The sequence below is a fragment of the Bos taurus genome, chromosome 18, assembly GCF_002263795.3.
Source record: "Bos taurus isolate L1 Dominette 01449 registration number 42190680 breed Hereford chromosome 18, ARS-UCD2.0, whole genome shotgun sequence".
NCBI classification, from domain to species: Eukaryota; Metazoa; Chordata; class Mammalia; order Artiodactyla; family Bovidae; genus Bos; species Bos taurus.
The window spans coordinates 61,595,578-61,622,711 of NC_037345.1; the positions used below are offsets into that span (position 1 = coordinate 61,595,578).

General features: G+C 51.9%; 3 protein-coding genes across 5 annotated transcripts in view; 2 read left to right on the forward strand and 1 right to left on the reverse strand.

Annotated features, from left to right (window-relative positions):
* Nucleotides 1-7,297, forward strand: part of PRKCG (protein kinase C gamma) — a 23,945-nt gene extending 16,648 nt beyond the window's left edge. For all 3 annotated transcript variants that reach the window (XM_059876512.1, XM_015458375.3, NM_001166502.2), the window contains 9 exon segments: nucleotides 283-435; nucleotides 735-923; nucleotides 1,984-2,075; nucleotides 2,172-2,234; nucleotides 2,370-2,508; nucleotides 3,512-3,592; nucleotides 4,732-4,839; nucleotides 6,164-6,304; nucleotides 6,401-7,297. In XM_059876512.1, coding sequence (XP_059732495.1) covers nucleotides 283-435; nucleotides 735-923; nucleotides 1,984-2,075; nucleotides 2,172-2,234; nucleotides 2,370-2,508; nucleotides 3,512-3,592; nucleotides 4,732-4,839; nucleotides 6,164-6,304; nucleotides 6,401-6,589 — 1,155 coding nt within the window. In that variant the 3' untranslated portion in view covers nucleotides 6,590-7,297.
* Nucleotides 7,164-9,098, reverse strand: LOC132342756 (arf-GAP with GTPase, ANK repeat and PH domain-containing protein 2-like). Its single transcript, XM_059877335.1, has 3 exons — nucleotides 8,918-9,098; nucleotides 7,724-8,382; nucleotides 7,164-7,262 (listed from the first exon to the last, which is right to left on the reverse strand). Exons 1-3 carry the CDS (start codon nucleotides 9,096-9,098, stop codon nucleotides 7,164-7,166), a joined length of 939 nt encoding a protein of 312 aa, XP_059733318.1.
* Nucleotides 9,058-26,603, forward strand: CACNG7 (calcium voltage-gated channel auxiliary subunit gamma 7). The gene is made up of 6 exons (XM_024979360.2): nucleotides 9,058-9,146; nucleotides 11,577-11,801; nucleotides 12,747-12,833; nucleotides 13,386-13,526; nucleotides 25,264-25,409; nucleotides 25,854-26,603. Exons 2-6 carry the CDS (start codon nucleotides 11,606-11,608, stop codon nucleotides 26,109-26,111), a joined length of 828 nt encoding a protein of 275 aa, XP_024835128.1. The 5' UTR covers nucleotides 9,058-9,146; nucleotides 11,577-11,605; the 3' UTR covers nucleotides 26,112-26,603.
* The last annotated feature ends 531 nt before the right edge of the window (nucleotides 26,604-27,134 follow it).

Consider the following 27,134-nt stretch of genomic DNA (forward strand, 5'->3'; position numbering starts at 1 on the left):
ATCTTCCTGACCCAGGGATCAAACCCAGGTCTCCTACATTGTAGGCAGAGTCTTTACTGTCTGAGCCACAAAGAAAGCCCAATAAAACCTGCAGGCTATGGGTGAAGTCAGAAAAAGTCCTAAACCAAAGATGGGTGTGGAAACAGCGTTTCTTCTCTCTCCATCTTTCCGTTTCTGTCTCTCTCCCCTTCTCTGTTTTCCCTGGATACTGTCTCTCTGAGGGGCACCCCCTTACCCCCTTCCGGGGTCTGACTAGCTCTGCATGTCTTCCCTTTCTCACAGAGGGTGCGGACGGGTCCCTCTTCATCTCCCATCCCCTCCCCATCCCCCAGTCCCACCGACTCCAAGCGCTGTTTCTTCGGGGCCAGCCCTGGACGACTGCACATCTCCGACTTCAGCTTCCTCATGGTTCTAGGAAAAGGCAGTTTTGGGAAGGTTGGATTCTTGGGGCTCTGGGGGAGGGGTCGGGTTTCTTAGAGATGAAATCAGGGTTGGGGCGGGGGAAACTAGGCTTCTGAGCCCCAAAGATGGTTTGATGGTGCCTCTGAGTTCCTGGAGAAGAGAGGCCTAAAGATATGGATACTTGTCCTGAAGGAGTAGCTGGCCACGTCAGGGCACCTGGTCCCCCGTGAGTGAGAGGGGGGACCCGGGATTCTGTTTCTTTGTCTCCTTGAAAGGGAAGGCTAGGGACCAGCGCTCTGGGTTCCCAAGATGGACTAGGCTTCTGTCCCTAGGTGATGCTGGCCGAGCGCCGGGGCTCCGATGAGCTCTACGCCATCAAGATCCTGAAGAAAGACGTGATCGTCCAGGATGACGACGTGGACTGCACCCTGGTGGAGAAACGCGTGCTGGCTCTGGGGGGCCGAGGCCCGGGAGGCCGGCCGCACTTCCTCACCCAGCTTCACTCCACCTTCCAGACCCCGGTGCGAAAGGATGGGGCCTCAGGCTGGCTCAGGGGCCCTGCCTCATCTCCACCACCGCCCCCCACCGCCCCCCCCCGCCCCGCCCCGCAACCCCCCCCCCCCCGCCCCGCCCCGCAACCCCCTAGATACACTCAGCACTGGATTTGAGAGTCTGAGTTTGGGGGAGGGCAGAAGACCTCAGTGGACTCTGAAGGGGCGTGGCCGGCTCCTCAGTGGGTGTGGCCAGCACCCAGGGGGCTTGGAGGGCGTGGCCAGAGCACCTGGAGCCTGAGTGGGCGTGGTCTGAACTCCCTAGGGGTTGAGTGGGTGTTTCTGGAGTACTGGGTTCTGGAGTAAAGGAGTGCGTGGAGAACGTCTCCTGAGTGAGCTTGCCTACAACTGGGCTCTGCGTGATGAGGCTGTCACTCGTGGGTTCTTAGTTAAGGAGTCATCAGAAATAAGGCGTTTCCGAAGACTGAAATGGGACAACAAGTCAGAACTGTCAGAGGTTAGAGAGGGCGTGACTCTACTTTGAAGAGCTCTGAGTGGGCGTAGCCAGCTTCCTGGATTTTTTTTTTTTTTTTTTAATTGGGAATTCCCTTCTGGTCTAGAGGTTAGTACTCCATACTTGCACTGCAGGGGGCCTGGTTCGATCCCTGGTTGGGGAATTAAGATCCCCGCAAGCCGGCAAGGTGCAGCCAAAAATTAAAAAGTAATTTAAAAATTAGTATCATTCACAAGTGAAGTCTGAACAGCTTTGGTCCCTAGCAGGTGGCCAAGACTGGATGTGTGAGTGAGTGGATATGGAAAGAGGTTTCAGTTTTCCTGAGATTTCAAGCAAATGGTGGACCTCAATCTTAAATCCTGGGAAGGGAGGAGGGGAACACCCAACAGTTCAGAGTAACAGAGGATGGAGTGGGTAGAGATTCTGTGATGGCAGGTAGGCGTGGACAGTTGCTCTGGATTTCTGATTGCATGGGCCCAGAGCCTTCTGCGTTGGTCTGGAGTGGGCAGGAATGGACGTTTCCCTCCCCTGGTGGGCGTGCCCTTGCCTCTAAGCCCCCGTCCACCCCCTCCCCAGGATCGCCTGTATTTTGTGATGGAGTATGTCACCGGGGGCGACTTGATGTACCACATTCAACAGCTGGGCAAGTTTAAGGAACCCCACGCAGCGTAAGTCTTGGCCAAGAGAGGAGGGTGGGGGGGAAGCGAAAGGGAGCGGTGTCCCGCCTCTGGCTTCCTGACCCCGCCCCCCGTCCCCTCCTCCAGGTTCTACGCTGCAGAAATCGCCATCGGCCTCTTCTTCCTCCATAACCAGGGCATTATCTATCGGTGAGCAGCCCTGGGCTTTCAGTGGAGAGAATCGGACCCCCTAGAAGGGAAGGGATTCAAATTTCACGGCTCCAGGCTGTTGAACTCTCTCCCCTTCCTGCAATTCCTACCCACTGCACCCCAACCCACCCACAGGGACCTGAAACTGGACAACGTGATGCTGGATGCCGAAGGACACATCAAAATCACCGACTTCGGCATGTGTAAGGAGAACGTCTTTCCCGGGAGTACCACTCGCACCTTCTGCGGGACCCCGGACTACATAGCCCCCGAGGTAACCCCACCTCCGCCGCTCTTAGTGCTCTCCATGCTCGCTGCGTGGATATGCCTGGGAGGCTAGTGTTCGTAATGTGGGGAACTGACCCCGGGGTCTTCACGGGAGTCATGGACTGTTCCAACCGTGTTGAGTATTGTAAGTGTGCAGGGCTGGGTCTCTAAATAGGCAAAGTGGGCAGGACTTGTGGGTGAATGTTCCGAAAGAGCAGGACCCCCTTTAGGGATTCTGGAGAACAGGACCTGTTATTGGACCATTCTAAGAAGCTGGGGGAAGAGTCCCGGTGTACTCTGAGGGGGTGGGGCCCATCCCACTAGAACATTAGGCTTGTGGAGGCTGTCCCCTGAATATTTCAAGTGGGCAAGAATCTGCTCTTTGTTGGGGAGGTGGGGCTAATGATCTGACTGAACATAAGCAGACTAAGAGCAGGTCCCGACTTTTCTCCTTGGGAGAGGTGGGGTTGATGCTGCTGTCCTTGACCTTTCCTGGTGACTCCGTGCTACTGCCTGAGTAACCAGTGCCAATGGTTTCAAAACATAGCTGCTGATCAGCATCACCTGGGAAGATGTTGAAAAATACACACACTTCCTGCCTCTGACTCTGGTCTGTTGTGGCTGGAATTCTTCAGGGCTGGCAGCAACTATCTTTAAGCAATCAAGAATCTGGTATGTGTCCAGATTTAAGACTCTCTGGTCTCTGAAGTTCTGTGCTGTGCACCTGACATTGTAAGGAGAGAGTTCAGTTATCTAGATATTCTAGAGGGTGGGCGGAACTTGCAACTTAGTGCTTAGCTCGACTTTATATTGGAACCAAAGGAATGTTCTGAGTAGGTAGAATCTGCTTCTCAAATGTTCCAAAGGATGGAGCCAAAGCGTTCTGAGTGGGAAAAGTTTGTGCTGAAAGCATTTAAAGTTGGGTAGGGTTTCCAGGTGGTGAAGCTAGAGGGGCCCACGTTTTCTTAAAACACAATGACCGTTGCTCACCTTCCTCCCTCTCTTGCTAGATCATTGCCTACCAACCCTATGGGAAGTCTGTGGATTGGTGGTCCTTTGGGGTTCTGCTCTACGAGATGTTGGCAGGACAGGTAAGGGATGCTGGGGAGAGGCTGGTTTGGCTAATGGCAACACAGAAGGGGTGCCACCTGTTACATGGCCTGTCTCAGGAGGAGCAGGTCAGGAAGGGTTGTCTTTAGGCTGAGTGTAGGAAGCTGTGGGGACGTCAGTCAAATAGAAGAGAGCTCTCCATGGTTCTGAAACATTAACTTCCCACAGGCTGGGGGGTTCTTCCCCCTTTTTGTGTCTTGGACCCCTTTCTCAGAACAATGCTTTTAAATACATCAAATAAGACAATAGCATTACGGAAGAAGTCAATCATATTGAAATCTGGCTATCAAAATGTTAAAGGCTTAATTGAATATAATTTAACCAAGTAAATAAATTTAACTGTGTATGGTTGTCTAAGGGTATTAGAATATGGACTTATATGTGACTTCCTACTAATGAATTAAATGGCATTAAATAGTAATATCTCACAGGAATAGGAAGTAAGTAGGAAGGCCTGTCAGTAATTTTAAAGTAGAGATGACTGGGGGTTTTTTGGTGTTTTATTTTTATTTTTTTTTTTTTGAGATATCTGCAACTCTTATATGATAAGAAAATATCGGTGATTTCCATCAGTGATAAAGTCACAACTACTACTGCTGGGGTTTCTTTCCTACATTTATAAGGCTGAATTTCAATTTTAGATTTCAAAAAATAAGGATGCATGTTTTTTTCCCATCCAAATTCAAGGACGCCCCACTCAGTTGTAGAAACAGACTCCCTAGACCCCACATTAGAATCTTTGTCTGGATACTGCTTTTCCAAATCTGAGAAGACTGGAGGCCACTCATCCAGCCAAGAAAGTGCTTTTATAGTTTTTTCCTGCAGTTTTTCTCTCTTCTATTTAAATGACACATTGCCTAATTAACACCTTGCTGATTTACATAGCAGATAAAGAGAGACAGAGCAGCAAAGAGGTGCAGAGAGCTGAAGCATCTGAGATAGAAAACAAGAGCCTCTGAGAGTGGGAAAGACATAGCTTTAGCGGTCTGGTCACGTTTTTCTCTAGCAATTCGGGACCGCCCCCACCCCGGGGCGGGCTCTGCTTGTGGTGGGCAGTGAGGGCAGGAAGGTGGGGCCAGGTAGTCAGGCCTCTGACTCTTTAACGCCTCTACTTTCTTAGCCCCCCTTTGATGGAGAAGATGAGGAGGAGCTGTTTCAAGCCATCATGGAACAAACTGTCACCTACCCCAAGTCGCTTTCCCGGGAAGCTGTGGCCATCTGCAAGGGGGTGAGAGCCCCCTGACTTCCAGATTCTCCAGGCCCAGCACCTACACGCCCCACGGCTGCCATCCAGGACTGCCCACGCAGTGTCTCTGCACATTAGGAAAAGGCTCCCACTCCTCAAGTCGGTTTACTTCCATCTGCTGAAAAAGTTTATATAGCACACTGATCTTGTTAGAACAATCACATCCTGCCTTGCTGCCCCAGGCAGTCCACGGGCGGCCTCTACCCTGTCCTGTGTTTCCCCCCCACCCCCCAGCTCCGGGCAGGCAGCGCTGAGCCGAGCGGGTCAGTCGAACCTAACTCCTGCCACTTTTCCTCCAGTGGGATCTGGGGCAAGTCACCAAAACTCTGGGAGCCACCGTCTCCTCCTCCGGGGTTGTGGTATTAAGGCAGGAGAAGGAGCCTAGCCTACAGCAGTTGTTAGCAGGCTTCTGCTTCGAGCTCCTGTCTCCACGTCTCTCTGACCACATCTCTCTCTCTCGGCTTTTGTCCCATTCCTCTGCCTCCATCTGCACATGATGGGGCTTTCTGTGTCATTGCCTTGTTTTTTTTTTTCTTTTTCTGTGTCCTTCGGGATCTCTGTTCACCTTTTCCATCTTCGTCCTCCTCTTTCTGGGTCTCTATTACCTTCTCACCAACCCCTCTTCACACACACACACGCAATCCTCCTTCTGGGTCTCTCTCATCTTCTTTTTCTGGGTCTCCATCTTCCCCTTTCTCTGAGTCCCCTCCTTCATATGGGGTCTTCATCCCTCTCTCTGGGTGCTTGTTTCCTGGGTCTCCACCCTCCTCTCTTTGTGGGCTTCCGTCTCTCCCACCCCTTCCCATCTTCTCCCTTCTCTCTTCTCCTACCTCCTCCTCCCTTCTCTGTTCTCCCCACTGAGTCTTTCCCTCTTTCTGGGTCTCTGTTCCCCCTTTTCTCTGGGTCTTCTCTCTTCCGCCTTCTCCTTCTCTGCCACTTTCCCTCTGGGATGTTTTCCCCGATCGTCTTCCTCTCTTTCTGGGTTCTCTGCCGCTCACACCTTCACATCCTGATCTTGCTCCTTTCTTTGTCTGTCCCTGGGTCTCTGGGTTTGAGTTTCATTTACCCCATCTCATTTATCCCCCCTTCTCCTTTATCCCCCCTTCTCCTCTTTCTCTCTTCCTCTCTTCACCCCCTCATCTCTGCACCGCGCCCTCCCCCCACTGTTGGTTCTTCTCTTTCTGGATCTCCGTGCTTGTCTCTCTCTATTCCTCCTTCCTCGTCTTCCCCTCCACCCCCGTCTTTCTCTGGGCTTCCTTGTCTGGGACTCTGTCTGTCTGTCCGTCTCTCTCTGTGTTCCCTGCAGTTCCTCACCAAGCACCCGGCCAAGCGCCTGGGCTCAGGCCCCGATGGAGAGCCCACCATCCGCGCTCACGGCTTTTTCCGCTGGATCGACTGGGACAGGCTGGAACGATTAGAGATCGCGCCTCCGTTCAGACCCCGCCCGGTCAGTCCCCTCCCGGGAACACCATGCTGGCCCCTAAGAGGGTGGACCAGCCACGCGTTCCGACGCTTCACGTTTCCCTCCCGGTGTTTTCCACAGTGTGGCCGCAGCGGCGAGAACTTCGACAAGTTCTTCACTCGGGCGGCGCCGGCGCTGACACCCCCTGACCGCCTGGTTCTGGCCAGCATCGACCAGGCTGAGTTCCAGGGCTTCACCTATGTCAACCCGGATTTCGTGCACCCGGATGCCCGCAGCCCCATCAGCCCAACGCCTGTGCCAGTCATGTAATCCCACCTGCCGCCACCAGGCGTCCCCACGGCTCCCTCCTCCGCCCCGGCTTTGGCCCTCGCCTCACCATGCCACCCGCCTTTCCAATTCTAGATATGGCTCCCCAGCGTTCTGGCCTCTGCCCCGCCCCCCCGGGTTCTAGCCGCCCCGCCCAAGCGTTCCTGGCTTTCCGCACTCCCAATACAATCTCTAGAGTCTTACCGTGTGCTAGATTCTGCTGCTGTTGAGCCCTAGATTCTGACCTGCCTGAGCGTCCTGGACTCTGTTCCATCAACTTACAGAACTGCCAACACCATCCCAATTCTCCTTTTTTTGTTTTGTTTTGTTTTTCCTTCTTCTTCTTCCTGGGAAACAGTCTCATGGGATGGGCTGTTCTAGACTAGGATTCCAGAACATCCCCCCACCTCCGAGGCCCCTCCCACCTCCGCTCCAGTTCCAGAGTAAGTGGGAGGCTGTGCCCCCTTGCTCCAGTGCCCCTGTTCTGCGCTCTAGGGATTCCTGGGACATACGGAAGATATTCCCCGCCCCTGTTCTCTGTCAGCTTTTGTCCTAGGCTCCCCCACCCCTAGACCTATCACCGCATGGCTCCTCCAGTCCTGCTCGGAACCCCACCTCTACCCAAATGCCTGCCACTCTCGGGACTCTCCGTGCCCCCTCTTCCGCCCAGCCACAACTGCTGGAGAATAAATTTGGGATGCTTATGTTCAAGTGTTTGGATGTTTTTCTTCTAAACTTGGAGAATGAAGGGGGATGGAGGTGGGACAATGACTGTACATAGAAACACACACACACACACATACAGAGGCTGAGTAGAGGCTGCAGAGAGAGAGGAGGGAAACGCAGAGACCCATAAAGTGAGAGAAGATACCCACAGCATGACAGCAAACAGCAGAGACCCAGAGAAAGCAGAGACACAAAGAGAGGACCAAAGTGGACATGTGAGGGAAGAGGCAGTTGTACGCACAGACAACTGAGCGTGTCAGGCAGAGATCGGGAGCACAGAGACACAAGCACGCACCCATTTGCCCAGAGCAAGGTAAAGCTCCCAGGCACACACAGGACACGCTGAGACCCGGAGGCCGGGAAGTCGGAAGAGGGAGGAGGAAAGGCAGCCCTGCCATTAAGAGACCTTACGACAGAGAAACCTGTGAGCTTAAGGATCCGCGACGTGAGGCGAAGGGCGGACGGACGCACCCTGCGGGCGTCTTTCCCTTGACCCACTTGCGAGTGAGGGGCGTGGAGAGGACAGTCCCAATAGACTACACTTCCCAGCAGACCCTGTGGCAGACCCTCCCCCCAGGCGCGGCCCCCGCCGCCGCCAGGACTGATGGGAAGTGTAGTTCCTGGATATGGGGACAGGCCCGCGGAACGGTGTGCTTCTGTCTGCGTTTGGAGGGGACTGAGCCCCAAAGCTTCACAGGCTCCCTCGGGGAGCTCCGGTGTCTCCTCGTCCCCGCAGACTCCTGGGTTCCCGAGACTCGGTCTAGCTGGATGCTGGGGCTCCCCCTGTCTCCCCCCCAGCACAGCCGCGGGGCCCCCATCCGTGCCCGCGGCCCCCAACCCTTGCTCCGACCCTCGGCGGGCGGCCTGCCCCTTTAAGAGTGGCCCCGCTGACATCACGGCGGGGGTGGGGGGGTGCTGGCCCGGCTCCCGGCTCCGCGGCGGCTGCAGGACGCGGCTCCGCTCTGCGCCCGCCCGCTGCTCAGGGGACCCCCGGCCCGGGACGCCCCCTCCCGTCTCCTCCAGCCGCCCAGACCCCAGGCTGCGCCCCCACGCCTGGCCAGAGCCCCAGTCTTCTCAAGGGACCCCCAGGACCACCCCTGCTGTCTATCCGTCTCAGGGTCTCTCCTCTCTTTTTCTGCCCCTCTCTCTTTCTCTCCCTCCCTGTCTCTCTCTCTCTCTCTACCTCAAGGTCTCTGGGTCTCAGCATCTCTCCGCCCAAAGGCCTTTGACAGTCTACCTGTCTCTCTCTCTCTGTGACCTCTCCACTTGCTGGAGCCCAGAATCTCTGAGCCTGGGGGAAGAGGGGGCCTGCCTAGATCCGATTTCTGCCTCTCCATCTCTCTGTCTCTTCCAGGCCATCTCTGTGTCTCTTCTAGTCTCCAGACCCGGGAGTCTCAGAATTTCACAGCCTCCGGGTCTCAGTTCTGGGCAGACTCTCTGCCTCCCCGTGTGCCCCTGCCCCTCTCGGGCTCCCCTGCCTCTGTTTCTATTCTCTCTCGCTCCCTGCCTCCCCCATTCTCAAGGCCCATCTCCCTCCCTCCCCGCATCCAATCCCCCCTCCTCCTTTCCTGCCCCTCCCCTCCTCCGCAGTAGCCAATGAGCGACCGCCGGTCCCAGCTCCCGGCGTCGTCCGCCGAGTGAGGCCGCTGGCGCGGGGGGTGGGGGGTGGGAGGCCGGGAGGGGGCCGGGACGCCGGGCTCCGGGGCGGGGGCGGGGGGCGCGGGCACCGGCGACCCCGGTGGCGGCGGCGGCGGCGGCGGCCGGGGGAAGCCGCGGGGCCGGTCATGCGGCTGCGGGGCCCGCGGCCCGGAGCGTCCGCCAAGCCCTGAGCGAGGTGAGCGCGAAGGGAGAGTCCGGGAACCAGGTTGGGGGCGGGGGTGGTCCTCCTGAGGCGACCGGGGGTCTGGACTAAACGGGGCTGAGTGGCTCCTGGGGGTGAGATGCCCGCAATCGGACGCCCGAGTTTGGGGGGCAATGGGCGATGGAGGGACGTTTAGGCCTGAGGAATCCGGGGGTACGGGGTCCGAGGGTCCCAGAACGGGGCAATCATACTCTCAGTGTCCGAACCTCGGAGGCCGTGGGCACGGGAGAGGGTGCGGGCTGGATCCTCGAGGGAGGCGGTCCTGGATGAGGGGGGAGGGCCCGGGCCCGGTAAGGGCCGGCCGTGAGTCTGAGAAGGGGTCCCCGGAAAGAGGTCTCCCCAGGATTGAGGGCCTATGGAGTTTGGACTTGGGGCTTGGAGAATGGGGACCCCCGGGGATCCAAAAGCCTATATCCAGGAAAGGCGGGGATAAAGAAGGATAAGAAGGAGGCTTTGGGCCTGGGGAAGGAGGGGGGGTCCCAAAGGAGGAAGGGTTGGCGGTTGGAGGAGAATGAGGAGATCTGGGCGGGCCGCTGAGAGTGTGGAGGAACCGAGTGATGAGGGAGGGGCGCCCCAAAACGGGAGTGAGAAGGGTGCCGGTGGGCCACGTCCCAGCCGTCTGGATCGGAGGAGCCAGTGGGGGGAGCTGAGGTCAGCTACCTGGGACGGAGGCAGCCCGGGAGACAGGGGTTCTGACGCTGGTTTCTGAGATGAGCGGACAGGAAGGCAAACAGGCAGCTGGCAGTCAAGCCCTGGAGCCATGGGCCGGGGGATGGGAGCAAGCAGGGGTCCGGAGCTCTGCCAGTCTCAGACTCCTGAATCCCTCAGGAGGTGGGGAGCCGGGCAGGTGGGGTGGAGGCCCTAGAGGCTGGGGTTGAGGGGCGGGGGCGCCCAGGCAGGGATGAAGGTCGTCTCAAGCTCCAGAGTTCTTATTGAGGTGGTGTCAAGTTTCCAGAATTTCAATTTCAAGGCTCCAAGAATTCTGGTCAAAGAGAGTGGGGACTCAAGTCCTGGCCGCTTGTTGGTGGAGAGGGGGAGTGCTGGTTAGGGGTCTTAACAGTCACTGTTAAAAAGGTGATGGAGATTGTGGTATTCAGGTAGGTTGAGGGCTCCGGTTGAGAAAAGATGGGGATCACAGTTTGAGTCCCCCAAACCATGAGACTGTGTGGTTTAGGGAGAAGTTCTCAGGAAAGGGTGAGCGTGGTGGCTAAGGGATTAGGAGCACCCTGGAACGAAATCTCCAGATTTAAGATTGGAATTTTGGAGGCCACAGCCATGAACTTGGGAGCACTTTTGTTTTGAAGGTCCAGGGTTAGGGAAAATCTGGGTTCCAGATTGGAGGTTGAAGAGGGTCTATAATTGGAGGTCTTAGTCTGGGGGAGCTGGAGTCCAGACTCTCCGGGAGGGGATTTGGGGATCTTGTAACGAGAATGGGGATTGCAGACTTCCTGATGTGGGTTTTAGAGTTCAGAGCCCTGATTCCTATTGAATGATGGTCACTTGCTCTGAATAGGATACTGAGAGGTGGGGGGTGGGATTCCCAGATCATGGTTTGGACATTCTGAAGTCTCTAGCCAAAACCCTGCTCCAGGTCTCTAGGCCCCAATATCCTGTGGGATATTGGAGAACCAGCGGCCTGTGATGGAGTTCTAGCACCCCAGGTTCAGAGGCTTGCAGGGATTTGGGATTGGGGAGGAGGGGCAGTTAATGTTCTGGAATCTTGAATCTGGGTTGTGGTCCACGATTTCAGATTAGGATGCCAAACTGAGGTCAAGGCACCATACCAGGGTTAGAAAGTCAAGGTCTTGGTGTTAGAATTGGACATTAAGGGTCAAGAGAAGAGTCCAGGGACTTCTCTGGTGGTCCAGTGGCTAAGACTCTGTGCTCCCAGTGCAGGGGGCCCGGGTTCAATCCCTGGTCAGAGAACTAGATCCCACGTGCCACAACTAAGTAGTTTGCAAGCTGCAACTAAGACCTAGCTCAGCCAAATATATATATATATATATATATTTTTTTTTTTTTTTTTTTTTAAAGAGTCCAACTAAAGAGTCCAACTAGATATGGGAGGCTTAAGGTCAAGGCCAAGGTACAGGGTTAGGGTCCCTGGTTAACGACCCACTTGGGGCATTTCTGGTTCCCATTAAGAGCCCAAAAGAAAGGGGTCAGGGTGTCAGGTCTGGGCATGGAGTGGGGATTGGTGGCCTAGGTTAGGATTTCTAGACAAGTTACTGGTCCAAATCCAGGCTGGAGTCACGGGTCAGGACCCAGGGGGCAGATAGGAGAGAGTTCCTTTCGGGGGGTTGCTGGTTCTGGCCCAGGGCTGGTGTCCCCCGTGGCTGCATGCAGTCTGGGGGACCCCAGTGGCCCCAGCGGGGCTCTCCACTGGAGCTCCCGGTCCCTCAGGCCCCGCAGGGCGCCCCCCGCCGCTGAGGATGAGTCACTGCAGCAGCCGCGCCCTGACCCTGCTGAGCAGCGTGTTTGGTGCGTGCGGCCTGCTGCTCGTGGGCATCGCCGTCAGCACAGACTACTGGCTGTACATGGAGGAGGGAACCGTGCTGCCGCAGAACCAGACCACCGAGGTCAAGATGGCGCTGCACGCTGGCCTGTGGCGCGTCTGCTTCTTTGCAGGTACAGGCCTCACCTGCCCACCAGTCAACTGTCCCTGCCTTTGCGTGGCACCCGAGAGTCCTCATCCATAGTTCCCTCCCATGGGTGCCCAAAACCCAGAAATCAACCCCGTGTCTCTCCTGGACAGTCACATGTCTACCTGGAGATTCCATTTCTAAGGTTTGCCAGGTGGCCGCATTGCAGAAAGAATCCGCCCGCCAGTGCAGGGAGACGCAAGAGACGCGCGCGGGTTTGATCCCTGGGTCGGGAAGGTCCCCTGGAGAAGGAAATGACAACCCACTCCAGGATTCTTGCCTGGAGAATCCCATGGACAGAGGAACCTGGAGGGCTACAGTCCACAGTGTTGCAAAGAGTCAGACACGACTAAGCAGTGGAGCGCGCGCGCGCACACACACACACACACACACACACACACACACACACACTCAATTTCTAGCACTTTAGTCCTTGGATCTAAGAACCCCAACGATCATACAATCTCCAGGTCCCTAATCCCCAGCAACCCCCTGGAGCCCCCAGACCCAGAGAAACAGTAATCCTAGTTCAGAACTTGTCTCCTGGACAGTTCCAGTGTTGAATGGGAAGGATAAACAATATCTGTGCCTCCCAGCTACTATGGACATCGCTCCTTCTAGGAATCCTTTCCCACCTCAACCCCCAGACCTTTCCCTCTTTAGGGATCCAAGAGACCTGGCCCATAACCCCTTCTTACTTGAGACTCTGGCTTCCGGCTTATCTTCCTCCATCCAACAGTCTCTAGGGCAGCTTGCAATAGGAGCTGACAGACTCCTGCCCACACCCTTCTGTAACCCCCTAAGAGGAGCACAAACGTAGTACAGAGTAACACAGAGTAGCCAGACACTAATCCCCAGGTCGTTCCCATCCTGGGGTCTTTTGACTGTGCGTCCTGCCCCTGACCGTCCTGCCTTCTTATCTTCCCCCCAGGCCGGGAAAAGGGTCGCTGCGTGGCCTCAGAATATTTCCTTGAACCGGAGATCAACTTGGTGACGGAAAACACGGAGAATATTCTGAGTGAGGGGAAGCACGGGGCTGGGAGGGTTAGGCAACCAAGGGGCAGGGTGACAGGGCGGGTCCTGGGGAAAAGGGCAGGCCAGTTGGCGCTAGTGGTAAAGAACCCACCTGCCAATGCAGGAGACTTAGAGATGTGGGTTCATTCCCTGGGTTGGGAAGATCCCCTGGAGGAGGAAATGGCAACCCGCTCCAGTATTCTTGCCTGGGAAATCCTTTGGACAGAGAAGCCTGGCAGGCTACAGCCCATGGGGTCGCATAGAGTTGCGCACACAAGAGAAGGGATGGAGTGGAAGGGAAGGCGTGCAGGCTTGAAAGCAGGCAGAGTAGGTGCGTGAGGAGGTGGGGCCAGGTCGAAGGGGCGGAGCCCGGGAGTGGGTGGAGTCAGGAGCTAAGGGGTGGGGTCAAGCCAAGGAGGTGTGGTCTGGGTGAGGGGGCGGGGCCAACAGTGGAAGTTTCAGAAAAGGGCGTGGGGGTGCAGAGATGAGGAGGATTCAGAGGCAACCCCCAGAGAGTCCCCCCTCACTTCTGTCTTTCTTCCTACCCCTCCCCCAGAGACAGTGCGCACAGCCACCCCCTTCCCTATGGTCAGCCTCTTCCTTGTGTTCACCGCCTTCGTCATCAGCAACATTGGCCACATCCGCCCCCAGAGGACCATTCTGGCCTTCGTTTCCGGCATCTTCTTCATCCTCTCGGGTAAGCCAAAGGAAAGGACTGACAGGCTGCAGGACCATTTCAGGTACCAGGAACCTGGGGCTCCTCTTCCAATAAGACCACCACTTCCTTGCTGGGTAACCCTGAAGGAATTGCAGAACCTCTCCAAGCCCCACTTTGCTGCTCTGTGGAATGGAGCATTTCTCAGCGAGCGCTTCTTGGGTGCTAACTGGGTGCCAGGCTCTGTTCTGATACAACCACCTTGTGAGGCAAATGCTATTAATAACCCCATTTTACAGTTATGGAAACAAACACTCAGCAGAATGAAGTCAGGGCCATACAACCAGTGAGAGGCAGAGATGGGACTCAACCACACACATTTCGCCTCCAGAGGCTGTATTTTTAACCACTCCTGATATTTTAGCAATTAACAGTTTGCAAGGCTCTTTATGTTCTGTGCAACGTATTACTGGAACATTTTTCAAACAGAAAAGTCGAAAGAACCCTGTAGCCACCACTTAGAGTTGATCATTACCATGTCACGGGATTTGCTTTATCCTGTATCTGTCCATCTATCTATCTTTCTACCCATCCATTCGTCTATTTTATTATCATTTAAAAATGAATTTCAGGGACTTCCCTGGTGGTCCAGTGGCTATAACTCCATGCTTCCAATGCAGAGGGCCCCAGGTTCAATCCTGGTCAGGGAACTAGATCCCACATGCTGCAATTAAGATCTTATGCAGACAAATAAATAAACATTAAAAAAAATGAATTTCAGAGCAAGCTGCAGGCGTCAGTACACTTGACTCCAGATTCTTTACCATGCCTGTCATTAGCTAGAGTTCAATGTTTCTTTATAGTTATCTTTTCTTTTGAGATCTAAGTCTCTTTAGCATGAGCAATCTCATAAACTTCTCATAACATCTCTGTCCGGGAGTTATTATTAGAACTAGTTTGATAAAATAGGGATACCGGGTCTCGAAATTGTGCAGGGAGTTGCCTGAGATCCCAGTGTAAGCTGGTTCCCCAGGGACTCAAGTGTCCTGAGCTCCAGAGGAGAGCTCTTTCTGAAGTGTTCCCCTCCTCCAAATTTTAGTTCAGTCCAGTCCAATTCAGTCTAACTCAGCTCAGGTCAGGTCACTTCTGCTCTGACATACTTAACTCCATCAATCTGGCCCAACTGACCCCAATCTATTCTGACTCAGTTCTTTAGTTCAATTCGAATTACTTCAACATGATTTAATTAAACTCCGTTGGGGCCCTTTTAATTCAGTTGATATTTTATGAACAAAGCCTGCTGTACGTCTCACTCCCATTACATCCCCTGGGGCCTGCACTCGGCCACCTCTCTGGAGTCGGCTCTGCAGATGATTGGAGATGGGTCTTCAAAAATCCCCTCCCCCAGTCTCCTCCCTGCTCCTCACCCAGCTTTCTCTGGGCTAAACTTCCCCCATGCCTCCAACCTAACCTGACAAGACCTCTTCCCCAGGAAAGCAGGGTGCAACCTCCGTGCAAACTTGAATCACAGCATGCGGAGCCAGACACCAAGCTAAAATAAGACATGTATCATATCACCATTTCAGAGTGTCAGATGGAAAAATTGTAGCCTAGAGAGACAGAAAGTGGGGCAAGGGTAGGGAGCATGGGGACTTTGATTCAACCCACCTGAAATGCTCGAAGGAAAATCCTATTGTTTGTGATTTACAGAAGTGGAAACCAAAGAGGCGATAAAGCTGATAAATGACAGTGCTGGCACTAGAATCAAGGGTGTTCTCCTCCCCAAAGCCATGCTTATGCCAATGCATCAGGACCTGACTCCCCAAGGTCAAGTTAAGGATCAGTTGGTGCCGTCACGGCTGGAAATCAGGCCTCTGATGTAACAATAGAGTAATTTAGGGGGATCGAACCCCACTTCCTGAACTTCATTTCATAGACTATGATCTATGCACCCTACCCAAGGTAGCCAAGGTTGCAGCCTATAGCAGCTGAAGGTTCATGCTGCTATGAACCTAGAAAGACCTGGGTTAAAATCCTGACACTTACTGTGTGAGCTGCAGCCTTCCTTTCTGGAGCTGTTGACTGGGCAACCTTGGTCAGGGGTGGGAAAACTTTTTGCTCAGGGCCAGACAGTAAATAGTCTAGGCTTTGTTGGCGTGCCAAAGCAACCAGAGGGGAAGCAGTGGGCCTAGCTGTGTTCCAGTAATCCTATTTAAAGAGCCTGAAATTTGAATTCAATATAGTTTTCAGGGACCATGAGATTTTATTCTTCTTTTGTCTTTTTTTTTTTTTTCCTGACCATTAAAAAAAAATGTAAAAACCACACTTCGTTTGCAAACTGTACACAAACAGGCAGTGGGACCAACAGTTGTTTTCTGACCCCTGGTCTAGATCACGGATGTGAAGGCCCAACCCAGGGCCTGGTTTATAGCAGTAAGTGCTCAGCACGTGGTAGTTTTAAATAAATAAACGCACGCTCACATATGTACATGAATAGTAGTAGTAGCAACAGCAACCATAATAGAAAACAGTTAATTGAGTGCCACGGTTTGGGGAAGTTTTAAGTGCTTTGTGCAAATTATTCCTTTTTCTTCACCTCCTAAGGCAGATGCTATTTTTATTCCCATTTTCCATTTGAGGAAACGGAAAGCACTCAGAAGTTGAGCTGCTCCACAGTAGAAGCAGGATTCCAGACCGGTCTTTCACTCTGGCATTCTACTGCCCCACCACAATTACAAGTCATAAAGACAAAGGGGATTAAAAGAGAGGAAAGGCTGGGGACTTGCCTGGTTGTCCAGTGGCTAAGACTCTACAGTCCCAGTGCTGGGGGCCCAGGGTTCCATCCCTGGTCAGGGAATTAGATCCCACATGTACATCTGAGACCCAGCTAGCAAAAGAAAGAAAGAAAGGAAAGGGTGGAAATAGTACCAGTATTTTAGGTCTTGGAGTGGAATGTAGTAGTGCAACCATCTCATGTTCCCAATGAGGAAACTCAGACTTAGAAAGAGGCAAGGGTTGACCAAGGTCTGGTAAATGGTGAGGTAACATTCAGTTTTGGAGAAAGTGGCGGGAGGGCTTGGGAAGGAAAGGGATAGGGTGTCGATGATCCCTCAGGGACCTGTTTTGGGAATGGACTAAAAGGAAAGAGATTGGAAAGGGAGGAGGCTTATGCAGTAGTCCAGGCAGGAGCGGATAAGGTTCTAGCTGGGGAGGGAGATGGGAGGGTAAAGGTGACTGGATGGCTTTGAGAAAGAAGGATGTTGACAGAAGAATCAATAGAACCAGATGACTGACTGGGTGTGATTGGTGAGAGTAGGGGGAGGAGGCTGGAGTGACATTGGCTTTCTTTTTCCAGGTCAGATGAGGCAAGCTTCCCGCGCCTGGCTCACATTAACCCCTGCTCCTCAAACATGTTCCATGTGTCTGCTCTTTCATTCACTCACTCATCAAACAGTTGCAGAAACATCTTCTACGCCATGCCCTTACTGAGCACTGGTGACATGCTGAATCTTAAATGGCAATCTTCATGCAGTCAGCCACAAAACAGCTCCCAGCTACATGCCCTTCGATGCTGGTCACACAACACTTAAATCCCTTCAGGGTCTTGATGCATTTCCATTGCACTTAGAATACATCCCAACTCCTCACGCTGATTTACAAGGTCTTACATGATTTGGCTACTGCTCAGACTTCTGGTCTCATTTTTCCTAACTCACTAACACTCTCTCCGTTGCTGCATCGCCCTTGAAAATGCTAATCTCAACCTCACTTTTACAATCATTAACCCTCCACGCTTGGAAGTCTCTTTCTCCTAATTCCCCAACTTTTCCTCTTCAGATTTTCTTTCTCTAACAATGGTATCCAAGGTTGCTTTGCCCCCACTACACTACCCATCACCTTCCCTATTTGATATTTGCTTCATAGCACTTATTGCTAGCATCATCTTATTCCTTTTCTGCCTCCTTCTTCCAGAATGTAAACTCCAAAAGACAGGAAGGGACTTCCCTGGTGATCCAGTGGCTAAGACATTACACTCCCGGTGCAGGGGGCCTGGGTTTGATCCTTGTCCAGGGAATTAGATCTCACACGCTGCAACTAAGGAAAGAGCCCCAGTGCCACAACTAAGACCCAGCGCAGCCAAATGAATAGATAAATAAAAGGCAGAGACGTGCTCATGCTTATATCTTCAGAGCCTAGATGAGTTGCTGGTACAAAGTTCCACAATGAAGTATTGGTAGAAGAGATCCCTCATAAAGAAAGTTCAAGGCATTCTGAGAAAAGGGAAGCTGCTTTAAGCAGACAGAGTAGGATGCTGGAAAGGGTGGGAGTGACCAGAATTTCAAGAGCAGGTGACATCTAAATTGATGCAGAAAGGGCGAGGGGGAGCTTTTCAAGTAAAGAAAGAAAAGTGCCTGGTACAGACATGCATTTCACAGCGTGTGTTAAGACTCCAGAAAGCGGTAAGACTGAGGTAGCCGCCCATGTAGCTCTCCATGGTCCTGAAATTCTTTGTTCTAAATCCAGGTTGTTCCTATTCAGCTTGGAATGTAGGTGATTCTTGCCTTCTGTGCTCTAAGAATTCTGAAGCAGATGTAGTGGAGTGGGGGGAGAGAAGACTGTATTACAGAGAAAGGGCGAGGGATGGGAGAGAGAGAAAAGGGGAGGAGAAAAAAGAGAAAAGAAGGTTATTTTTAGAGAACCAGAGTCGCCATAAAATGCCCAGGAAGGAGAAAGAATGACAAGAACAGCTTCTGACATTGTGTTTAGATAACTTTCAATCACTAAAAACAAAAACAAGAGCAAAAGCAATAACAAAAAGCTCCTTCTCTTGAGAAACATTTGTTCCCTTCTCATCAACCCGGCTCCTGACTCTCTGTAGGGAGAATGTCTTTTAGAACTGAAATAAGAAACAGGGACTTGAGTGAGGCAGGAGTGGTTGGCAGGTTTTCAGATCAAAAAGAGCTTGGGTAATCAGACTGAGGAATGAATACTTTCTCCCATGGATCCTAGAGCGCCGAGAAAGTATTTTGACAAGAGAAGGACAGAGTCTGATATGGGTTTTATTTAATTATTTAGGCCAGGGATGGAACCCAGGCAACTTGCAGTGGTAGGGCAGAATCCTAACCACTGGACTGCTAGGGACCTCCCTGGTATGGGTTTTTAGAAAGAGCCAGTATCTGAAACCAAACAAAAACATACAGGACTTCCCTGGTGGTCCAGAGGTTAAGACTCCACCTCCCAATGCAAGGCATGTGGGATCCATCCCTAGTTGGGGAACTAAGATCCCACATGCCTCCAAGTGTGGCAAAAATAAGAAAAGAAAGAAACAACAGTATCTAAAATAGGGAGACAGGTTTGAAGGCAACGGGACAGGCACAGGGAATAAGCCTCAGCTGGATTAGAGGACTTGGGGGCGTAAAAGGGATTTTAGATTTATGAGAGATTTAGGAAGGAAAATAGACATGACTTGATGACTGACCATCCTTCTTGGATGAGGGGGGTGGGATTAAAAGGACTCCCCTGGGCTTCCCGGGTGGCACTAGTGGTAAAGAACCCGCCTGCCGATGCAGGTAGATGGAAGAGACGCATGTTCAATCCATGGGTCGGGAAGATCCCCTGGAGAAGGAAATGGCAACCCAGTCCAGTATCCTTGCCTGGAGAATCCCAGGGACAGAGGAACCCGGTGGGCTACAGTCCACGGGGTCTCACCGAGTTGGACACGACTGTAGCAACTGAGCACACAAGCACTCTGTTTTAACTTTACCACTTGAAAGTCAGTTGCAGGCATCACTAAGCATTTTAATATGCATCTCTTAACAGTGATGGCATTTTTCTACATAACTACAAGACCATTATTAAACCTAGAAATTTTACAAAAGTCCATACCATAATCCATTCCATTTTCAAACTGTCCTAGACATTCTAAGAATGCCTTTTATAGCTTTTCCCCCAGAAGCAGGATTCAATCTAAGTTTATGCACTGCATTTAGTTAATTTCTCTTTTAGTCTAGACTAGTTCCCGTACTATATTTTTTACAACACTGACTTTTAAAATATATTTCATTATGAAAATATAGAAAGGATAGTATAGTGTGCCATGTACCCTTCACTCAGTTTCAACAATTATCAACATATGGTGAGTCTTTTTTTAGTCAAACTTGCCATATCTCCCTTCTGCACTTCACTACAGAATTTTAAAGTCAGTCTCCAGCATTAAATCATCTTATCCACTAATATTTCAGCATATGTCTGAGAAATTAGTACTTTGTTATTTAATATAGCCACAGTGCCATTATCTGCCCAAATAATGAAGAATAGCTGCTTAATATAAATTAATATCTAGCCAGAGTTCAACTTCCCCACTTGTCTCATAAATGCCTTTTTAAAATTTTTACAATTAGTGTGTTGGAAACCAGGATCCAAATTCCACTGTGCATTTAGTTGATAGATCTCTGAAGCCTCTTTTAATCTCTAATAGTCCCTCTCCTTCTGTTTTTTTCTTGCCATTCATTTGAAGACATCTAGTCATTTGCCTCATATAATCTCCACACTTTTGATCTTTCTGTTGTGTCTTTGTGTTGTGATTTTAATATATCCATCCACTCTGTGTTTTCCTGTAAAATTGTAGATCAGATCCAGGCTTGACTTTGGGAGTGGGGGGGCAAAAATACCTCATAGATAGGTGGTGTTATTAAGTCCTATTGCATTGCATCAGGAGACATAATACTACGTGTTTGCCTCTCTTTTTGAGATGTTAAGATTAATCACCAGCTTAAGTATTATAACTTGGGTCGTACCATTGTCCTTTTGAAATCTACAAGACAGGATGTCCTGTAGAACACCCCACATCCTGCATCTGTTGGATTGTTTCCTCGTGGCATCATTTGGCTTCTTCCTCTTCCTTTGTATTTTCTGTAACCGGCAGTTATGTCCAAGGTAGAGACTTGATTAGATTCTAGTTAAATAGGTTTGGTAAGACTTAGAAGTGGTGCCATATTCTTTATAGCCCATCACTTCAGGTAGCAAATGTCAAGTTGTTCCCACCAGGAGTGGGAAAGTGTTTAACCCCTTGGTAAAGGGGGTGATCATTAGAGCTCTCCATTGGAAAGGCACATTTTTCTCTTTATGATGAGTAAACCATTTGCAGGGTAACACTTTTGAATCTTCAGGGGGTGGAATTCCTGTTTGGTGATGCCTATTTTATTTAAAATTTGTTGTTTTGGCAAATTTTTAAACGTACAGAAAAGTTGCAAGAACAGCACAAAGAATTCTCATGTTTTTCACCTGGACCAATTTTTAACACTTTGCCACCTTTGTCTTTTTCTCTATCTTATGTGTATATAAGTCAGTTCAGTTCAGTCACTTAGTCATGTCCTGACTCTTTTTGACCCCATGGACTGCAGCACGCCAGGCTTCCCTGTCCATCACCAACTCCCAGAGTTTACTCAAACTCATGTCCATGGAGTCTGTGATGCCATCCAGCCATCTCATCCTCTGTCGTCCCCTTCTCCTCCTGCTCTCAATCTTTTCCCAGCATCAGGGTCTTTTCCAGTGAGTCAGTTCTTTGCATCACGTGGCCAAAGTATTAGAGTATATGTGTGTATATGGGTATATATCTATATATTATTAATACATTATATTATCATAGATAACCACTTGAACATAAATTGCAAACACCTCACCCTTTTAAATATTTTTTAATTTTTACAATGTTGTGTTGGTTTCTGCCATACAGCAACGACAATCAGCCATAATTATACATATATCCCCTCCCTTCTGAGCTTCCCTCCTCTCCTCTCATCCCATCCCTCTAGGTCATCCCAGAGCACCCAGGGCCCCCTGTGCCACACAGCATCTTCTCACCAACTATCCATTTGACACAACTAGAAACACTTCACTCTTAAATAAATCAGATCAGATATCTCCTAAGGTCAAGTATATTTCCTTTCCTAAGCATAGCACCATCATCCAATTCAGGAAGTTGAACATTAATACAATTTTACAGCTAATACACAATCCGTATTCAAATTTCATCAATTGTCTGCACTCTGCCCTTTTTGATATTTTAAACATTTTTGGCCGCTCTCAGTCTTGGCTGCCGCTGGCAGGCTTTCTCTAGCTATGGCAAGCCAGGGCTCCTCACTAGATGCGGTGCACAGACCTCTCATCGCGGGGGCTTCCCCTGTTTCAGAGCATGCGCTCTAGGCTCTCAGGCTTCTGTAGTTGTGATGCACGGGCTTAGTTGCCCCACAGCACCCACACTCCTTTTTTTCCCCCATTGGCTGCACCCCGGGGCCTGTGGGATCCCAGTCCCCTGACCAGGGATCGAACCCAAACTCCCTGCAGTGGAAGCGCAGAGTCTTAACCACTGGACCATCAGGGAAGTCCCCACACTGCCTTTTATAGTCCGTTTTTCCCCTGATTTGGGATCCAGGCTAGGATTCCCCTCTGCATTTCCTTGATGTGTCTCTTTCGTCTCCTTTCATCTTTTATATAGTTCCTATGCCTTAAAAAAAATCTTTCATGTTGACGTTTATTTTTGAAGAACGCAGCCGGTGTTTGTAAAACGCCCCACATTTTCTCCTGGAGTGGATCCAGGTTACACATTTCCAGCAGGGACACTGCATAAATGAAATAGTGGCGCGATCCCATCAGGAGGTCGGGGTGTCCGTTTGTCCCACTGTTGGTGATGTTAGCTTCAGGTACTTGGTTCAAAGGGTATCTTTCAGGCTCCTTTATGATATTTCCAAAGTATCTTTGTAATGCATAGATATTCCACGAGAAGATTATGTCATTCAGTGTTTTAACGACCACTGATGATGCTTGCCTGCATCCTAATATCATTGTGTGCGTGCGTGCTAAGTCGCTTCAGTCATGTCTGACTCTTGGTGACCCTATGGGCTGTAGCTGTTGCTGGGCACAGGCTTTCACTAGTTGCAATGAGTGGGTGCTCCACTCTAGTTGTGCTGCTCAGGCTTGTCACAGTGGTGGTTCTCTTGTGCAGAGCACGCACTCTGGGGCCTGGACTCAGTAGTCATGGCGCACAGGCTTAGTTGCCCCATGGCATGTGGAATCTTCCCAGGTCAGGGACCAAACCTGTGTCACCTGCATGGGCAGGCAGAGTCTTCACCACTAAGCCCCCAGGGAAGTCCTGATCTACTTTCTCTGTCTATGGATTTGCCTGTTTTGGACATTTCCTATAAATGGAAGCGTACAATATGTGGTCTTCTGCATCTAGCTTCTTTCACTTAGCATATTTTCTAGGTTCCACCATGTGGCAGTATAAATCAGCACTTCATTCCTTTTTTTGGCTGAATACTATTCCTTTATATGGCTATACCACATTTTGTTTATCCATGCAGTTGATAGACGTTTGGGCTGTTTCCACGTTTTGGCTATTATGAATAATGCTGCTGCAAACATTCCTGCACAAGTTTTTGTGTGAGCATATGTTTCCAGTTCTCTCAGCTAAATACCTAGGAGTGGAATCGCTGGGTCATATGGTAATTCTATCTAATGCTTTGAGGAACTGCCAAATGAAATTCCGATACTTTTTACATGCCATAAAATACTCTTCTTTTGATTTTTTTTCAACCACTTAATCATGTAAAAGTCATTCTTAGCTAGTAGACCATACAGAAACAGGAGGTGGGCTGGATTTAGCCCTGGGTCAGGGTCGGGGTGGGGGGTCATTTTTTGCTAACCCCTTTTGTAAGTAATGGAAGGAATTCAGATTTATTCTGGGTGATGGGCACACAGATATTTGTTTGTGTAATAGGATTCTAGGGGAAGGTGATAATGAGGATTATGGAGATTGATTTAGGGCTGGGGATTTTACTGATTCCTTAAGCCACCTTTAACGGATTCCTATGTAGCACAGCAGTAGAGAATCCACCTGCCAAGGCAGGAGACACAGGAGACACGAGTTCAATCCCTGGGTCAGGAAGATCCCCTGGTAATGGCAACCCATTCCAGCATTCTTGCCTGGAAAATCCCATGGACAGAGGAGTCTGGTGGGCTACATGGTTGCCAAGAGTGAGACACAACTGAGCACACACCCATTGCAAGCCACCCTTGTGCTGCTGTTTAAAAGAAAGTTCACCTTGGGGCTTCCCTGGTGGTCAAATGGTTGACTCCGAGTTCCAATGTACAGGGCATGGGTTCAATCCCTGGTCAGGGAACTAAGATCCCCCATGCTGCTCATATAAAATATATATGTTTATTTTATATACATATATATGTTAGAAAAAGAAAGTTCAGCTTGAGGAAGTGAGACTTGCCTCTTAAAAATTCTCAAATGAGACTTCTTCTCTCCATTTTCTCCCTGTACCTCGGTATCCTCAACTCTAAACAGAGATAAAAGTGGTACCTACTTGAAAGTGTTATTGTGAAGTTTGAATGAGTTAATGCATATAAGACACTCAGAATGGTGCCTGGCACAGAGCAAGACCTACACAAGCAGCTGCTATTATTGTTGTTGATGTTATTATCTATACAGCCTTAGTTCTGCTTCATCCTCCCCAGCCTTGGGCCTATCACAGCTCCAGCATTTCTCCCCTCCAGTCCCTTCCCACAACCCATCAGCCCCCAAAGGATCTTCTAACACTGCAGTCTGGCCCTGTCCTCCCTCTGTTCCCAACATTCCATGGCTCCCTAGTGCCCTTGCCATCAATGCCAAGCTCCTCAGACTGGCACTTGAGGCTCATCATGGCAATGCCCCTGCCCAACCTTCTCTGGCTTCCTTTCTGGTGGCTGTGGGCCATGTTTTTGAGCTGCATGGATGGATCAGTTCAGCATTCCCCCTCTAATTCTGGTTGGAACAATGCCAGTCCCTCTGCCGTGCATGGCGTGGTATTCCTGCATTCTTCCCTGGGCCTCATCCTTAGAGATTTAGGACAAAATGCAGCTTCCGGGAAACTTTTCTTGACTCCCTCCACCCCTGCCCCCAGGTGGCTTTGGTGCCTTTTCTGGACCCATGGAACTTTATGCTACTATTTCATCTGCAAATTTTTTTAAATGAATTTTTCTGGTGCACCACACAGTATGTGAGATCTTTGTTCTCTGACCAGGGATCAAACCAGCACCCCCTGCAACGGAAGTTTGGAGTCTTCACCACTGGACCGCTAGGGTAGTCCCTGTGCTACCATTTCCCTTACAGTACTGTCACCATGGATGTGACTGCTGACCAGTGTCCATATTTGCCTTCCCCAACTGCACTGTGAGCCCCTGGATGGCAGATTAGGGATGCAGGGGTGGGGGGAAGGAGGAGGAGGCTGTTGATTTACCTCTAGACTCCCTGCACCCAGCCCAGGACGAGCCCCCAAGGGACTTCAATTGATGGGAGCTTCCCAGGTAGCTCAGAGTGTAAAGAATCCACCTGCAATGCAGCAGACCCCGGCTCAAGAAATTCCCCTGGAGAAGGGATAGGCTACCCACTCCAGTAGTCTTGGGCTTCCCTGGTGGTTCAGACAGTAAAGAATCCACCTGCAATGTGGAAGACCTGGGTTCCATCCCTGAGTTGGGATGATCCTCTGGAGGGGGGCATGGCAACCTACTCCAGGATTCTTGTCTGGAGAATCCCCACGGACAGAGGAGCCTGGCGGGAAAGAGTCCATGGGGTCGCAAAGAGTCGGACACAACTGAGTGACTAAGCACAGCACAGTCCAGGATAGAATGGGATGGGGGGTGGGAGGAGAAGATGGCAGCGGGAGGCAGGGGCCTGGGGCTGGGGAAAGGGGTCCGCTGCTAGTGGACCAAGGGCATCCCTCTACTCCCCCAGGCCTCTCCTTGGTGGTGGGCTTGGTTCTTTACATTTCCAGCATCAACGACGAGGTCATGAACAGGCCCAGCAGCTCGGAGCAGTATTTCCACTATCGCTACGGGTGGTCTTTTGCCTTCGCTGCATCCTCCTTCCTACTCAAAGAGGTGATGTCTGTGGGGCCCAGACTTCAGAGTTTTGAATGGGGACCGGTGGCAGGGGCGTGTGTGATTCCTGGGTCCACGGGGAAGAGGAGGCTGCGGGTTAGACTGTGGATTAAAAGGAGGTGGTGGCTGAGGTCCTAGCCCCCAGGTCCTGGAGGAGGAGGGTCTGGGAGCTCCAACTCCTGGGGTCCCAGGGGAGAAGGGGGGGCCCTGGACTCCCAGATCTCTGGAGGATGAAGCCGGGGACTCTAACTCCTGGGATGGGGGAGTGGGGGGAGGGGCTGTGGGAAGGGAGGAGGAGGCCAGGCCCCTAATCCCCGGCTTTTGGGAAAGGAGGAAGCTGGAGGCCTGGAATCCCGGGTCCTGGGAGAGCGGGGCCGGCGGGCCTGGCCTTGGGGCGGCGCGCCCGGGCCCAGCCGCGGGGACTCTGGTCTTGCCTTGGCGCAGGGAGCCGGCGTGATGTCCGTGTACTTGTTCACCAAACGCTACGCGGAGGAGGAGATGTACCGCCCGCACCCGGCCTTCTACCGCCCGCGTCTCAGCGACTGCTCCGACTACTCGGGCCAGTTTCTGCAGCCCGAGGCGTGGCGCCGTGGCCGCAGCCCCTCCGACATCTCCAGCGACGTGTCTATACAGATGACGCAGAACTACCCTCCCGCCATCAAGTACCCCGACCACCTCCACATCTCCACCTCGCCCTGCTGAGGCCCCGCCCCCGGAGCGCCCTGCCTCTTCTTCCTCTTCCTCCTCCTCCTCCTCCTCACGGGTCTCGTCGCCACCGCGGCTCCAGAGCAAGTCCCGGGGACACCTTGTCCCCCGGGGAAGAAACAGCGCGCGTTAGCCCTGCCCCGCCCCCGCCGTAGCCCCGCCCTCTTTCCACTTCCAGACTCCTCCTCCTCCTGAGGGGCCCTTTCCCTTAGGCCCCGCCCCCCAGCCAAAAGACTCCCAGGTCCCGGGTTCTTCGCGTGCAGCGGCCGAGCGCGTCCACCTCCGTGCAAACCGCACCAGTTACCTTTCGCCGCGGCCGGGGGCTCTGGGCTGGAGAGTAGGTTCCGGCAGCCGCCAGGAATGCCAAACATCCTCTTCTCTCTGCCTCGGCTAGCCTCTTACTTGGCCCAGTCTCACCTCCAGACCTTCATGGTCCTTGCGTGCAATGAGTGCAGAGGGGGACGCCCTTCTTACTCTACCCCACACCCCTACCCCATCTCTAGTATGGGGATGGTTAACCATAACCGGGTATGGTTAACCTGGCCTCCCCCGCCCCCCTCCCCACACACGGGAGACCCCGTTCTGTCTCACCTGCTGGACACGTCTCAGCCTTCTGAAGGCTACCTGCCTTTTCAAGGGCGCTCTTTAACGAATTTTCTCGCTCTCTCTCAGCTGACCTTGGCTTCTTTTTTCTTCCTCTTCCTGCCCTGTCTCCTGGCCTCCTCACCACCCGCTCATCCAAAGCCCCCCTAGGTGTATCCAGCCCCCACACACCACGCGACAAGAATGGAGACCCTAGGGTGGAGGAAAGTCCTCCACGCCAATTCCACGCCTGTGCTCGCCTCTCCCCCCTCGAGGCCCCGTCGTGGGAGGGAGAGGCAGTAGCGGGGGTCGACACCCCCCCAAACCTCGAAGTCTTCCATTTTCTGGCACCTCCCCCTTCATTGAAGTCCCCCTCCCCATCTCAGATCCCCCAACTCTGGCCTCTTTCAAGGGTCCGTCTGCCTCCTAGGACAGATT